A 16,538-nucleotide genomic window follows, 5' to 3' on the forward strand; every position below is an offset into this window, starting at 1 on the left:
ATATTTCTTTAAAATTGAAAACTTGGTGTTTCAAAGAGGTAAAAATAGGGAGGGTGGAAAGGATAAAAGAAGCAAAGCAAATGAAAGGGAAATTACTAAATTTTGAGGCAACAGGAAATGATTCAGCTTCCACAATTTAAAGCCAATGAAGCTTTTAGATAATTCAATTTTCGCCCTGCTTCTTTTAGCACATGGTTTTGTTTCTCTTTAAATTCCAACCTTATGTAACTTAGTGTCTAAAGTTGCACCATTCATAATTCCACGACCAAAGCTTAGTGATTGGAGCAATACCATATATTTTTATGTCAAACTTTTTGCCTAATTTGTTGTTACACTATGCACGAAATTCACATGGTAAAGTTGATTAAGATGTTTCACTTTTGTTTGTTGGACTTTATATAGAGCAAATATGCACCTTGCTTTATTAAGGCAGGTTGTGGATTTCTATCTTTGCTAGGAAGCAAAAGTATCTATCCAGTCATATATTTTTTAATCTAAACCACTACTTGATGCAAAATTTGACGCTTCCCATCACCGAAATTTACCCTCCAGTAATATTAGTGAAACAGAGTCGGATTCAGGATTTAAATCGAATGCGTTCAATTTTCAAGATTCTCGATACTGAATTCATTATACTGTAAAGATTATGTTGGAGCTGAAGTTAGTAGTATTAAGTAGTCCAAATGGGCTGGCCCATCTGTAATTATGCTATTCTTATTTCGGCCCATTAAGTGAACGGCCCAATTGTATTATGTACATATGAGACCCTTTTACAATGTATTATCTAAAGATTTCATTTTTGGAAATAATACGTTTAAATTTTCTCTCAAGATATCTCTCTGTACAGATACATCTTAGGGCTCGAACATTTGCTTGTCAATGTCGATTATCGCTAGATTCACTTGTTAACAGATTATGATTTCAAATCTAATATTTGTTGAGATTTGGTAAATTTTTACATATAAATATATACCCTATGTCGAAAATTATGGATTCAATTGAACCTATAGCTTAAAGGCTACATCCGCCCATGTTAGTGAAAGTCTTCCACACAGAAAATATGGATTTAGTTGTCACTGTTTCCCTTCCCAATCTCCCAATGTAATAGAAATTAGGGATATTTACACAAATAGCTAGCCACATTTACTGTTTAATTTTTTGCCGATACACATAGATTATATACTGTTTATACACAATTATATATATATTGTACATGGATTATACTTATATTAAACATCCGCCGGCTATTTTTAATTTAAACGGTGATGAACGACTATTTAGTTTAATTCTTCTAAAAAGTTTATATTAAAAGAAAAGCTGATGGTCTCGCACATTTTGAAGGTTAAATATGAATGTCCATTTGATAATACAAACAAAGCTACAATTTGAAATTTTCTTGATTTGCAGTTGCTTATATACATGTTAGATTTAAACAAAATTTAAAGAAAGGAAGTGGCAGCGGTTTAGTAGACTTTCTAATGAAAGTGACATGAAATCTGCTTTTGGTGCTTAATCAATTAGCCTATACACACCGTTGATGAGTTTAATTAGCAAACATGCATGTGTCTGTTGCTAGAAATGAATGCAGAAAGAATTTATAATTATAGTAACTTTTAAAATCAATTAGCATACGTTCGTGCAGATTCACACTGAAAATTCACATCTTTTCACATTATGGATTAAGGGAAAATATCATCGTTTTGTTTTATCATTCTCTAGTGCTTTTCACTGTTTGTGTAATCATTCTCATTTTAAAGCTAGTCTCATTCTTTAACGATTGGCCATAAACGTACGTTTTGTATAGTGTTTTTAAAAAGTAAGACATCACTTTCACACCAACCCCTTTTGCTGCTTTATTATTTATGTTGTCCTATCTCATTCATGAAACCCACACTAATTAAGAGTTAAGCAGCTGGTTAATTAAATGCCTGCTAATATTGACAAACCTGCACAAAAAGCCTTATTTTTGCTAAGTACAATGATTAAGCGGACTGTTGTGTCTGTCCCTATCATGCTTTTGTATAACCAGGGAAAATTAATTAAGCCCCACGATATGTTGGTTTTGTTTATTGTGATAAGTGGTAATGGTTTTTCTAGAGATCATAGCTTTCTTTTTATTTGAAAAGTAAACAATTAATTCGAAAACTTTTTTGACAACTAAGAAAAATTCATCATTTGATAAAACTGAATGACCAACCTAACGTAGTAAGGGAAATTATAATAAGTCTATATTTTAGATGTCAAAACAGCATGATTTAGGAGCTTATAATAGTGCTTTATTTTGAAGTATAGCAGTCCAGGGAAGGCACGCTTCTAATTAATTAATTAATTAACGACATAAATGACAAATAAAGATGGATATGGAAATATAGCCAAAGAAGAGAATTTACTATTCTTTTGTATACAGGTATCCAAAGCTTAACTGCATATAGAATAAGCCTTTCTTTATTGAGCGAAAGACACCTCTGACCCCCAATGAGTAATCCCTAGTCCCTCCCAATTTGTCTGATACAATTTGAGTGGACAAAAAGCTTAAGAAAGTAGTAATTAGTAATAGTAATATTTGTTTTTTCTCTTGTGGGCTTGCAGCAAATTATGTCAATAACAAAATGGAAATGTAAAATTAACTAGCTAGTTTTAAAATATTGAAATGTATAAATATTTTTCAGAACTACGAAAAACTATCAACATTTCTGAACAAATTAGGACCCGTTTGACGATAGATTTTGGTGGCTTGTTTTGAAAATAAAATAAAATTGAAAACAATATTTGTTCATAGAATATGATCAGTTTTTGAAAAAAAAGTTTTGAAATTCAAGTTCTCAAAAATTGTCCACTCACAAAATTTTAATTTTTTTTCAAATAAAATACATATTCAAACACAATTTCAACTTTCAAAAATTATTTTTTTACGTAATTTCGAAAGCTATCAAATTTAAGTCAAAAGCTAGCTTAGAATAGGGTTCGTATTACTTCACTATAAGATCTACTAGAAAGGTGAAAGAATAAAACCTTGGAAGTTGGAAAGATTGAAACTCTATAGAGAAATAATAAAGCTGCACCTTGTAACTGCAATCAACGAGACTTTCAATAGTAATTATGTGAGACGTACATTTAAAAAAATCCTACTCCTAACTTTTTTTCCTTTTACAGAAGAAAAAAAAACAAAAACAGTAGAAGCAAAGCCGGCCGTAGAATCTGAAAAGCAGAGAGTACGTAGCTCATTTGAACCGACACAACATCTGAATTTTTTTTGAGAAATACAATAAACGTGGACAGTTGACAGGTTGGTGTTACTAAATTATCTCATCTTCGTACCTACTTGTGATGTTATGTATCGCGCGAGTTATTCTGGAAACTGTGAACTGATCGATGTGGCAAATGACAGAAGCTTTGTTTTCACCCAAACAGTTCACCAACTTAACATCCTTATTCCATTTCTGTGTATTATTCTATCTCAAAACCCTTTCATATGTTCCCTAATTTCACGCATTGCCAGTGCCTCTGTTTTTTATTTTTATTTTCTTTGTATACATAATTAATTGGTAGAAGGAAGATTTCAACTAGACAATAAAAGCCACTAAAATACAATTACAACATTGCAGTTCGAATTTAACATCTTATATTATGGGTCGTTTGGTTACCGTGATTAATTTGTATGTAAACTTTAGAATTACATTAATTCAATATTTGATTATGAGTATTAACTAATATCAATATATGTTTTATACTAAAATTTCGGTAATTTATGTTATATTGGATGAGATAATAATCAGAAAATTATAATTTGAGTAACTATGCTAGTCAAGTGAACTACTCCATAATCAATAGGCTGTCCTTTAGTAACTCTTGATCTACAAATATTTCCCCCTTAATTATTTTGATGTGCTCCATTAAAATTGCCTAATTAGTTAAAATAATATAATATACAACAGTCATTTTGGAAAATAACTATTTAATCTCTTTATTGATCGAACGAAATAATGTATTGCTGCAAATTCTTATATTTCATTGTTAATTGTATCGATATTTTTAAGTAGTTTAATGTGACGCCAAATATTACTGGATTTTTTGCAATAAAACATGAGATGCATGATTAACTAGATTACTCATATGATCCTTGTCCTCTTCTTTGTGGTGGTGTTTTAATCATGGATCCCTTTTATGTACAACCATCATCACCGAAACCCTTTTCTTTAGGGGCGGAGCTAGTGTTTTACGTACGGATGGTGGTTCTGACTATATATTTGTATTAAAAATACTTATTTAATATATATATATATATATATATATATATATATATATATATATATATATATATATTATTCAAGATGTCGATTTTTAAAATTCAAAACTTAATAAACTCAAAAACTTGACTCCGTTTGCTTTTCTTCCCATCTTTTATATAGCAAGTAGTAATAAGAAAGGGATTACAATGTTTCCTTACAAAATCTAATACTCCACTACATAAGATTAGAAGAAAAGGATAAGTACATTACTAGAAAAATCTTGACCATTCAACTGAAAGATTTCCTTTAATATAGGATTGTGTGAGTTGAGTCAGCGCGGAAAAGCATCTCTAGGTTGTTACTCTCACTAGGCAATCCCCTTTTGAGCTTATTATTTGAAGATAATTATTAGTAACTTTTTATAATTAATATTTTTGGGTAACTTAAATAACAGGTAAGTAATATACTATAATGATCAGACTTCACTCATAATGTATAAGTTCATCTTACTGCAGTGTGTGTATAAATGTGTGTGTTGGACTTGGATATATAATTTTTAAACAGAGTTCAAAACGAAAACATTGGATAAGAATACATTTACTACAAAAGCTGAACATATTTATTCATATTTTGGTGTTTACACCCGAATTAATGACCGTATGATATAGGTCTTTGAATAAACTTTTACTATAATTTAATTATGATTAGTTAAAACTTCTTCTGTCTAATTATTGATATATTTTATTTTTTAGTTTGTTTTAAAAAGAATAATACTTTTTTTATTTAAAAAAAATTAATTTTAAATTTTATTCTTAATCAAATACTCCGTAGTTTATAAGTATATACTCCCTCCGTTCACTTTTACTTATCCGCTACGGATTTTACATACTTCTTAAAAAATAATAAATGAAGTGCATAATTTACCATGATACCCATATTAATTAATGCATGTTTTAATGGATTTAAAAAAATAATTTGAAATGAGTAATTAATAATATTGGTATAACAAGAAAAAAAAATTGTCTTCTTTTCATATGCTAAAAGTGACAAGTAAGTGGGCGTTTGGACATAAGAATTATAAAATAGGGAAATATTTTTTTCAAGTGAAAATGGTATTTGAAATCTAGAGTTGTGTTTGGACATTAATATAATTTTGGGTTGTTTTTGAAGTTTTGTGAGTGATTTGAGTGAAAATTTTGAAAAACAGCTTTTTGGAGTTTTTTAAAATTTTTGAAAATTTTCAAAATGAATATTAAAGTGAAAATTAGAAATTTTATGAACAAACGCTGATTTCGAAAAAAATATTTTTTTTTTTTTGGAAAAAGGAAAAAAATTTCTTATGTCTAAATGGGCTCTAAAAGTAAAAATCTATTTTTAGAATACTTGATAAATAAAAGTAAATGGAGGAAGTACAAAATATCTACTCCCTCCGTTCACTTTTACTTGTCCACTATTCTAAAAATAGATTTTCAATTTTACTTGTCCACTTTCACATATCAAGAGAAAAATTATCTATTTTTTTATTTTGTCATTAGTATTAATTACTCATTCCAAATCATTTTTTAAATCCATTAAGATTATACACCAATTACTATGAGTATCATGATAAATTATGCATTTTATTTAATATTTTTTAAGAGGTGTGTAAAGTCAATAATGAATAAGTAAAAGTGAACAGACGTATAATTTATTTTAAACCTCAATTTTCAAAAATCTTTTCAATTTTTTTTTAAAATTCGAAGTGCATCACATTCAGTGAGTGGGCATTAATTGAGAGGTACATGCAACATAAAAGCAAAATGCATACAGATAAGATACACTCACATCACATGCACGCACCTAAAATACGTACTTTAATTATATAATAACTACAGTTTATACACAGAGAAGAGCTCCATATTTTGCATCACTCTCTCTCTCTCCCTCCCTACCACCCCACCTCACCCCACCTCCAAATTGTCGGTGTCAGATTTCCCTCTTCCCCACCAGCTAGGGTTTCTTCAGATCCACACATCTCCCCCCGGATCCTCTATTTCACAATCGCTCCATTATTAATTGCCGCTATTTTGGTTGAGATTTAGGGTTTTGTTCGGGAGGCGTTTGTGGAAATGTCTAAGCCATTCTTGTGTATTCTCTTATGATTGTTGTTGAGGAAGAGTTTATGAAGGATCTGTTCAATTTGAAGAAGATTATTAGGTGGGAGTGGGACTGTTCTTTTGCCATTCGTAGCCGAGGACGTTGGGGCAAATGCGGCTGATTTTCTGAATTCCTTTACATTTGTTTTTGGATCGCTTAATTCAAATTATCTCTATTTTTGTGGGCTTTTCCGGAATTACTCAAAAATGCAGCCTGATCACCGAAAGAAAGTGAGATTTTTGTTCCTTTCTGGAAATTTAATCTGATGAAATTACAAGCTTTATCCGAATGCTCATTCGTCGTATTAACTGTGAATTGTTTTTTTTTTTTTTGAATTTAATGAATTCCCTTTTGTCTTTTCCTATTTTCGTTCTTTTGGGGTTGAGGCTTGTTAGGTTTTTGGTGAATTAAAATTCGTGATTCTGCTTCTTTTTTCCTATTTTCATTTGTCAATCAACATTCTTTGTGAAGATGGACTTTAAAAAAAAAACTTTAAATGAATACGATCATCATTCTTTAAGCATTTTTGTTATTGTTTTTTTAATTAAGATTATACCCTTTTTGCGAGACTTCGAAATATCGGAAGATAGATGGATTATTTTGTTTGTTATTCTATTTCCTATGCGTGGAATTCAATTAATATGCATTATAGACTGGAATTAAAGAGCAGGCAGCAAATGTTTTACTTGGTTTATACTTGGTAATATTTGCTATGTACTTTATGGTAATTGTATTCTGGTAATCCTCTCACCTTCCTTTACAAAAAATGGAATTGGGCAACACTCAGGTTTTACTGTCCTATTTTATTACATCATATTTTGAATGGGTGATTTTTGTTGTTATCTGTAATTATGTTGATAAATGACTGTCGCGGAAGAAATATGACAACTTTGTGTTAGGGGTTCTCTTGGATGCTGATTTTAGCTATAGGTGAACAATGTTGAATGCTTGTCTATTTATCTGAATTAGTAATTAGAGTTTGTGTTCGGTGCTGCAGAGTTCAGCAGAGATGGACTTCTTCTCTGAATATGGTGATGCAAATAGGTACAAAATTCAGGAAGTCATAGGGAAAGGAAGCTATGGTGTGGTTTGTTCAGCCATTGACACACACACTGGTGAAAAAGTGGCAATTAAAAAAATTCATGACATCTTTGAACACATATCTGATGCGGCACGAATCCTCCGCGAGATAAAGCTTCTGAGACTTCTGCGCCATCCCGATATAGTTGAAATCAAACATATTATGCTGCCACCTTCAAGGAGGGATTTTAAAGATATTTATGTTGTTTTTGAGCTCATGGAGTCAGATCTACACCAAGTTATCAAGGCTAATGATGACTTGACACGGGAACACTATCAGTTTTTTCTTTATCAGTTGCTTCGTGCCCTAAAATATATACACACAGGTAAATCAGTCAGGTTTCTTGCTGCATCTTGTGATCCCATCGTTGTTTAAGTGTGTATATTATTGCACATTATCCTCATTAAGCAGGCTAGTCATTTCTTGTGGTTTGTCATAATCTCGATGATTCTTGTTTTGCTGCAGCTAATGTCTACCATAGAGATTTAAAGCCGAAAAATATCTTGGCAAATGCAAATTGTAAGCTTAAGATCTGTGATTTTGGATTGGCCAGAGTTGCATTCAATGATACACCTACCACAATATTTTGGACGGTAGGTGATATTGAAAGTTATGTTTCTTCCACCAATCCTCCCCCTCTTATCTGTTGAATGTATTCTGTATTACCAACTTGTCACATTCATCTTTAATGGGGCAACTCTTGCTGTAACTTCACTGGTGAAAATTGCAGGATTATGTTGCTACTAGATGGTATAGAGCTCCAGAATTATGCGGTTCATTTTACTCCAAGGTATAGTTAGAATCTTCCTAAAATCTCCTTTATCAATCCAATATATTGATCATGCCTTTCTCATTTTGGATTGAAAAGAGGTAATGGAAGTATTTGAATTCCTTTTTAAAGAGGAAAATAGAATAACAAGTGAATTAAAGGGATGAAAACAGGGAAAATAAGCTTCTGCTGGTGCATTTACTTTTTCCTCTAATCCAACTCTTTTTTCTTTGTACTTATCTACACATGCACTTCAAATTATGTTAGTCACAGGAGCTGATAATAAGTTTGATGTCACAGAAAACTTAACATGTGATCGATGCATTGGTTAATAGATCGTACTTTTGTATGTTAGGTGCTGTCTCACGCTAGAAGCATTTCTCCTTTTTTTTTTGAAAGGTAACAGTATATTCATCAGCACAAAGTTAGTGCTGGGAGCCCTATTTACTGTTAAAAGTGAACAGAAGTATCCTTGGTTCCAGCATTTCTCATTTTTTACTCATTGATGTGTATCCGCATTCATCGTAGGGTGGTGTTGGGCTTAACCTTGGCATGAGACAAGTGACATGTATATGTGCACGTCTTGTGTGAAGCTTCTGATTGTACATCTTTCTTATTCTTGGATAAAAAATAATTCTTTACATGCTGAACCTGCTAACTCTATTGCATTTTGCCTTTTATATGCAATTGCTGGTTCTTTCGTGCATTATGGATGTTTATGCTGTGCGAGATCGCCCGCCCCTCTTAGTAGAGTGTCAATTTTCCTGGAATTTGTCCATAATCGTTGTGCTGCCTGTAGTTTTAACTATACAAATTTTAATATGGTTTTCTGCTTGCAGTATACCCCTGCAATTGATATATGGAGCATAGGCTGTATCTTCGCTGAGGTTCTCACTGGGAAGCCGCTTTTTCCTGGGAAAAATGTTGTTCACCAACTGGACTTAATGACCGATCTGCTTGGAACACCCTCAATGGATACGATTTCTCGTGTAAGTACTATCTTTGAATTTATATTACATCACTTTTGACAAAATTATCCTCAAAACTACTTTTGTGTATTAGTCCTTTCTTGTGGTTGTTTCAGGTGCGTAATGACAAGGCTAGGAGATACCTAACTAGCATGAGAAAGAAGCAGCCCGTTTCTTTTGCTCAGAAATTTCCAAATGCTGATCCGTTGGCCCTTAAACTTCTTGAAAGGTTACTCGCTTTCGACCCAAAGGACCGACCCACTGCTGAAGAGGTTTGTGGTATCATTATGAGCATACTATTTTAACTTCTCTTTTGGCTTTTTAGTATATTTTGTTTCCTTGGATGCTAACTGCTCAATCTTGTCTTCCCGCACCCCCGCCCAAAACATATCAGGCACTAGCTGATCCTTATTTTAAGGGCCTGGCTAAATCTGAAAGGGAACCTTCATGCAAGCCAATTTCAAAGATGGAGTTTGAATTTGAGAGGCGAAGAGTGACGAAGGAGGACCTGAGGGAATTAATATTCCGGGAGATACTAGAATACCATCCTCAGCTGAGGAAGGATTACATGAATGGTGTAGAAAGGACTAATTTTCTGTATCCTAGGTTGTATTTTTTCCTTGACTTCTGGTCAGCGATTTACCCTTCTAAACAAATGGTTTTTTGAACTAACTAGATATTACTTTTCCATGCAGTGCTGTTGACCAATTCAGGAAACAGTTTGCTCACCTGGAAGAAAACGGTGGTAATGGTGGTCCAGTGGTTCCCATGGACAGGAAACATGTCTCTCTTCCAAGGTGATTATGAGTGCTGATACTCAAACTTTCTCCTCTGGAATATTGTCTAGGAATAAGATCAAATCTTCCCTTCTGTATGCCATTTGGCATGAAGCATTTTGCTTGGATTGTTGGTGCTTTCAAGAAAATCATTTGACCTTTCAGCTTGGTTGCCCCCTATGCGCACTTATGTTGTGATTCTGTGTTTATGCCCATCTTTCTGTATATTTTGTTTAATCAGGCCGTAGCTAGTTCAGATATGGTGATAGCTAGCTTGCTCTAAATTCATGCTCCATGTGTGTCTTAATGTTTGCTTTCAGATGTAATATATGCACAGCATTTGTTGGCTTTGTGCTTGCTCTTTTAAAAGAAGAATGAATAGAAAGTTTATAGTAGTAGTACTTGTCTATCTGGTGTTATTTAAGTTAGAAATGATAAAGGCGTGATGCTTGTGCAGGTCTACAGTTCTACATTCAAATACAATCCCTTCAAAGGAACAGCCGATTGCTGCTGCCAATATGAGGGACCGGCAAAATGGCGAAGAGTCGTGCAGTAGAAACTGCAGAGATTCTGAAGGCCTTGCAAATAGTCTAACAAGAACCATGCAGGCTCAGCCAAGAATTGCCCTAGGTATTTTCTGTCAATCATGAAATCTTTTGCTAGTTTTGCTTTCTTTAATGATGTGCTTTTCTAATGATGCTTGTCTGGTTCCCAATGCCTCTATTCGAATCCAACAGCCAAAACAGGAAAGGTTGTGGGTCCAGTTTTGGCATATGATTCTGGAAATAAAGAAAAATATGATCCTAGGTCTCAAGTCAGGAATACAGTATTCCCCTCTCAGATTATGCCTTCAGCATACTGTTATGACAGAAGTGGCATGGTGAAGCAAGAAAGGCCTGTTGTGGAAACAGAGAGGGACGTGAGTTCTCATGCAAAGCCAATGCCACCATGTGGCATGGCTGCCAAGTTAGCCCCAGATATTGCTATAAATATTGATAGCAACCCATTCTATATGATGCGAGCTGGAGTCACGAAACCAGATCGTGTTGAGGACAGAATTACCATCGACACAAACTTATTGCAGGCGAAATCTCAATATGGTGGAATTGGAGTTGCTGCAGCAGCAGCTACTACTGCTGCAGCTCATAGAAAAGTAGGGACTGTTCAGTATGGTATCTCCAGGATGTACTAGAAAATGGCTCAAGTGGTGAATGGTGTATGATTTTTTGAGACGAACACTCTGTTGAGTGGGAAAGTTCTTTTCAGAAATGGGGAGGAAAAGCTCTGCGACCAAAGGGTATGGTGATTGTACAGGCAGGGAAATCTGCGGGGATCTCGTCCTCTTTCTAATTGTCAGCTTTTCTTAGTTATCACAAGACTGATTGATATTTTCATCATGAGATTCATGTTAGTGAAATCTCTCTCTCTCTCTCTCTCTCTCTCTCTCTCTCTCTCTCTCTCTCTCTCTCTCTCTCTCTCTCTCTCTCTCTCTCTCTCTCTCTCTCTCTCTCTCTCTCTCTCTCTCTCTCTCTCTCTCTCTCTCTCTCTCTCTCTCTCTCTCTCTCTCTCTCTCTCTCTCTCTCTCTCTCTCTCTCTCTCTCTCTCTCTCTCTCTCTCTCTCTCTCTCTCACACACACACACACACACACACACAAGTATTGTTAGTGGTAAGAGATATTATTGGCAATTGGAGGTTCTTTTTCTTTCTTCTGCTTGAAGTATCAATTGAAAGATGGTTTTCTAGCTTTTACCTACATGGCAAGAGAAAGATCTAAGGCGAAGTGAGAAATGTCCCGCGCAAACTATTTTTGTCAAGCTCTCTCTTTGTTTTGTCACTTAACTTCGTTTCCTTACTAGGCATTTGGTTTAGTCCGTATTTATTTTTGAAATTTGCAAGCTCGTCGAAAAATATATGATAAAGGAGTATAGTTTCCTCATTCAGAGCTCAAGGGAGTTTTCTCCCTCATGTTAAGGGCCTCATCGTCAAAATTTGAGGAACAGAAGGTAAATCACTCAGAGACTTATTGGTGTTCGGATAACTTGTTTGAAGATGTATTAAAAATCTGCGCAGAACGATAACTTGTTTGGATGATTGTATATTTTTCCTGAATTTTGTGTGTTACCAGTATTCCCCAAAAATCTATCCTTTTTTTCTTCTAAAGAAACTCTCTTGAAATTGGACTTTTTCGTGGTAAACATTTTTTTTTATTATCTAAAAGCGTCAAATGAGGATGTGAATTTTATGCTTTCAGATTCAGTATGGCTTTGTTCGCCAATGATTGAGAATCGATGTGACTTTTTTTTTTTTTGTTGCTAATTGTTGTACATTTTGGTGTTAAAACAACTGAACTTGCTGGAAAATGGAGATCAAATCAAACTTATATGAGCAATTTTAGAGAAGGCCCCAGTGTGATTTTTATCTAAGGAGAGACTCGGTCAATCAAATCAAGCAACAATTTTTTATTTTTTATTTTTCTTTGTGGTACATCATGAAATATATACTTTCGCGCACTCTAAACTATTGGAAGAGTGTATCTACAGAATCTGTGATTTTTCTGTGTTCTCCATTATTGTCTTCAAATTCTTGTATTGAATTATATATAGGTTAGTCCCCTCCATTTTTTTTTCACTAAGTTAATAAACTCGCGCTTTGCGCCGGTTGACATTTCTTTTTTGTGAAATAAGTTTGATGTTGAAGAGAGAAAATATTATCGTATAAAAAATAATAAACAAATATATAGTGACTGTAAGTCATACATAACAAAATTACTAAAGATCAAGCATATACGAAAATGTCCATATAAAAATACAACAAAAAACAAATCCAAATAAATAGAACAATGCTTACCTTTTTGTAGTTTAATAATATCAGAGTTTTCGACGAAAAATCTTCTCAATTACGGTACAGAAGTTAATACTGATTTTATATAGAAAATTTTTGTGGCATCACTTTTTCGCTATTTAATGTTGTTCATAAATAATACATTAGCAATCTTGTAAAAATATTATTCCAATAAAGCACTCCAATTGTCTCTCTGTAACTAAAACTGTTGGAAGATAATTTTTTATAGATTATCAGAATTATTAATTTTAAGGTTCTTTTAATGCATGAACGGACAATGATTAAAATGTATAAACCATTTATAAGGTTCTCATACAAAAGGTACCTATTTAAACTTATAGATCTATTTTGCTTCAACTTTGTTAAAAATAAGTATCTCCCTAGATAATTTATTACTCTAAAGACATTTTACAAATACATTGCGAGATTGTACCATCCGTGTTTGGTCAATAAACTATAATAGCGGAAGGGGAAAAAGTGTGAAACATGTATAAATAGGCATTAAAACGTCTAACTAATAAACAATTATGGGGGAGGGAAAAATTAAGTATAGTAGAATTTGGACGCTTAAAACTTAAAAGTAAAGTATATGGAAAATGAGAGAAAAAAGCAAGAAAAAAATAATAGTTTTTTTTACCCAAGAGATATGCGAATACACGTTTGCTATGATCAAAATTACACACAACAAAAAAAATCTGATGTTTTTTTCTTGATTTTTAATTGACTCAAACATAACTATATTGTTCAAATCATAGACAATAGTAATTGATATCAATATCATAGCACAATAGTACTAAGAATAAACATGACACGGCTAAAGTTTCTACCCTGGGCGATTATCTTCCACTCCTCTTTCCTCCAGCCCTTTCCTTTAATTTTTACCCTCTCTCAAAGCATAGAGTTATTTTTCATGTGTCTGTTATACTTATATATTTAGCCCAAAACTCAAAACTGATGAGGCTTTGGTCTTCTAGGGTTTAATTAGTGGTGACTTTTAGTAATTACTGGGAACAGTTAAGGTTTTGACTTTTAAAGTTTTAAACATTTGTATTGAATTGTGTATAAAAAAAGGGAAAAATGACAGAAAAATAAGAAAAAAAGATAAATACATTTCTTGACTTTAGAGAGTGTCACCTCACCTTGTCCAAGGCTCTGCTTTATATTAATATATAGATATAGATAGATAAATAGATTCTTTTGGAGAAAAAGTCCAAAACCATACATTATCTTTGGCTTTAGACTCAAAGTCATTCATATTCTTTCTAATCAAGAATAACTGACACCTTATGAAATTAGTCGAGATGCGTACAAGTTATTAGGACATTACGGTTATCATCATACTATATTATAAGTATGAAAACTTTTAGGTGAAATTATTTTACTAAAATATTCTAAAAAAATTGAAGGACCAAAATATCCTATATATTTACCCTCTAAATGTATGTATAGAGTAGCAACTATTGTACGATGAATGAGCTAATTGGTAATTAATTAAGAGACTCAATAGCTAGAACCGTTAGATATTGGTAAACTAAAGTACGAAACGGTGCTCCCTTAGTAATGTCTATTCAATGTCTTGGACTTGCTTTCATCTTCCAATATCCAATACATACCGCAATATTTTAACTCTTGAAGTGTATCCGTGCATTTAATCAATCAGGTTAATAATTATTATCTTAATTAATTATTAACCAACCTTCTCATCCTTTCTCTCAAACGTACATGAAGAATTTGAGGAGTTGTAATTTGAAAAATTATTTATTAGAAACGAGTAGCGCTTCAACTGAATTGTGCTTTTTGATGTGGTGGTGAAATAGATGTCCTCTTGGTTACCTATATACTGTTACTTTTTTTTTGTTATTTTATTATTACATTTTTTTTACAAATCAGAAGTCACGTACGTAGTATCTTCAGGGAATTGCTGGACGCCTGGACCTTTATACATTGGAATGCTATATAGTATGTCTGCTTCGTATAGGTATCATGTAAAAGATCTTTATTTGCGTAGCTATGACTTTTTATAATGTGAAGAGCAAATTAGTCCTATTTAATTGTTCTGATAATCTATTTGTATTTGTTTGTAGTGTCAAACATTTTACGACAAGGAAAATTTGGTATAAATAGTCATGCAATACTTCACTTTGCACTGGTAGTACTGCTTGAACAAGTCTACAACAATGATATTATATATAATTTCATGGAGAGGCTTAATTTATTGAGCTTTTTTATGTGATTTCGGGTAAAACATCGTCTACTCCTAACATTCTTCTAATTAGACCTTGATGTTCCTCATATAGTACACTAATCATAGAAACATAGTTACGTTTCTAAATTTGATGCAGTTTCATCACCATACTCACCAGTATTGATATGAGATTAAAAGCATTATAGTTGTAAAAATTGTTATTTGCACTCCATGCATGTGGTAAGAAATTAAATGTCAATTTTCACCATTGTATGTTTGAACTCAGCCTTTTTGATTATCTTTATCTAATTATATTTTCTTACTCTTCAGTACCTAATGATTGGTCTTAAATCTTCCTCTTGGGCGATAGAGTTGATATTATTTTATCAGAGTCTATGGAATACCTTTTTGGGTTGTCAGGTAAAAACCTATTTGGTCCTTTATGATCTTTCGGTGATTCTGTCACTTGGAATACTGTAGCAGTTGTGCTAGATATTATTATTGTTCTTTATTGTTATTTGGTTCTATTTTAATTTACTATTTAATTCTTGATTATATTGTGTACTTATTTTTTAATTAAAAAAGGGATATAAAGTGAACTACTCAATTTAATTTACTTGCATTATATATTTATAGAGCCAGATCTTTTTCATCTGCGATTTATCTTTGATAAACTCCATATCTCTTCATGTATTTTAATTTAAAAATAAAATAAAATTGTATTAAGAAAAATAATTATCGGTCTCTTAATTTTTATTCTTTTATAGTTTATGTATGGTTGTTTATCAAACCTAACTAAAAGAAGTAATTTTTGATTTCCTTAACAACATGTGGAATTGGTCGGAGTACTCCATTGAAATAAGGATTTAATACATATATTGCTTAGAATAATTATCGGGACATTATTGGATCTTAAAATTCGGACCTCTTTTTATTACATGCATATTAATGTATGAAAACTTTGAGCAGGTTTTTTTAATGCAGGCTTTGAAGATATTCCATCATTTTGGGTTCAACACCCATGCCACTAAAATGAGATAACATTTCATTATTTGAACTTGTACTTTTTTCTTTAAGTTTATTTAAACCTAACATATATTTTAATAATATTCATGATATGACACACCTTATAAAATTAGTGCGATATACACAAGTTATTCTAATATTTGGTTATCAGGAAGAAAGACCAAACTTAAAAAACCAGTTTCCAGCCAACAGTTGCTGCTTGATTATTGTACATATCATATGACCTCAGGGAGTGGAAGTATGGCATGGGCTTTAGCTAGGGATAGGGGTGGGTAGGCAAGTTGGGTTGAGGGGAGGGGGTGGGGGAGGGGGAGGGGAGTGGAGGGGGCAGAAGGCACATAATTTCATGGAAAATGCACAGCATGTGTTTCTCCACATAGCCATCATTATTCAATATCCATTACCACAACCTTTTTCTGCCTGCCTACATACTGTCCATAATGTGTTGTGTGCATTGTCTCAACACAACCCCACTGTGTTTCACTGTCTTTTTACCCACTTGCTCCTGTCAACCCCTTACTCTCTA

At 32.9% G+C, this 16,538-nt stretch overlaps 1 protein-coding gene across 2 annotated transcripts; it reads left to right on the top strand.

The window, feature by feature from the left end:
• Nucleotides 1-6,047: 6,047 nt before the first annotated feature.
• On the top strand, nt 6,048-11,376 carry LOC107781640 (mitogen-activated protein kinase 20-like). 2 transcript variants are annotated; one of them, XM_075224257.1, is made up of 10 exons: nt 6,048-6,595; nt 7,363-7,771; nt 7,912-8,039; nt 8,177-8,236; nt 9,055-9,204; nt 9,300-9,455; nt 9,578-9,789; nt 9,879-9,980; nt 10,417-10,589; nt 10,697-11,376. In XM_075224257.1, the coding sequence occupies exons 1-10, from the start codon at nt 6,572-6,574 to the stop codon at nt 11,149-11,151; spliced, it is 1,869 nt and encodes a 622-aa protein (XP_075080358.1). In that variant the 5' UTR covers nt 6,048-6,571; the 3' UTR covers nt 11,152-11,376. The 2 variants fall into 2 exon arrangements, with proteins under 2 accessions (XP_075080358.1, NP_001312247.1); NM_001325318.1 differs by lacking the exon at nt 6,048-6,595 and having other exon boundaries at nt 7,375-7,771; nt 10,697-11,151.
• Nucleotides 11,377-16,538: the final 5,162 nt, after the last annotated feature.

Source organism: Nicotiana tabacum, chromosome 2 (genome assembly GCF_000715075.1).
Source record: "Nicotiana tabacum cultivar K326 chromosome 2, ASM71507v2, whole genome shotgun sequence".
NCBI classification, from domain to species: Eukaryota; Viridiplantae; Streptophyta; class Magnoliopsida; order Solanales; family Solanaceae; genus Nicotiana; species Nicotiana tabacum.

What these genes read in the sequence shown, in the direction of transcription:
- LOC107781640 (XM_075224257.1), top strand. Translation starts at nt 6,572, where the DNA reads ATGCAGCCTGATCACCGAAAGAAA. An exon ending in CTACCACAATATTTTGGACG is followed by an intron (nt 8,040 to 8,176) that starts GTAGGTGATATT and finishes TGAAAATTGCAG; the next exon opens with GATTATGTTGCTACTAGATG. An exon ending in ACCGACCCACTGCTGAAGAG is followed by an intron (nt 9,456 to 9,577) that starts GTTTGTGGTATC and finishes AAAACATATCAG; the next exon opens with GCACTAGCTGATCCTTATTT.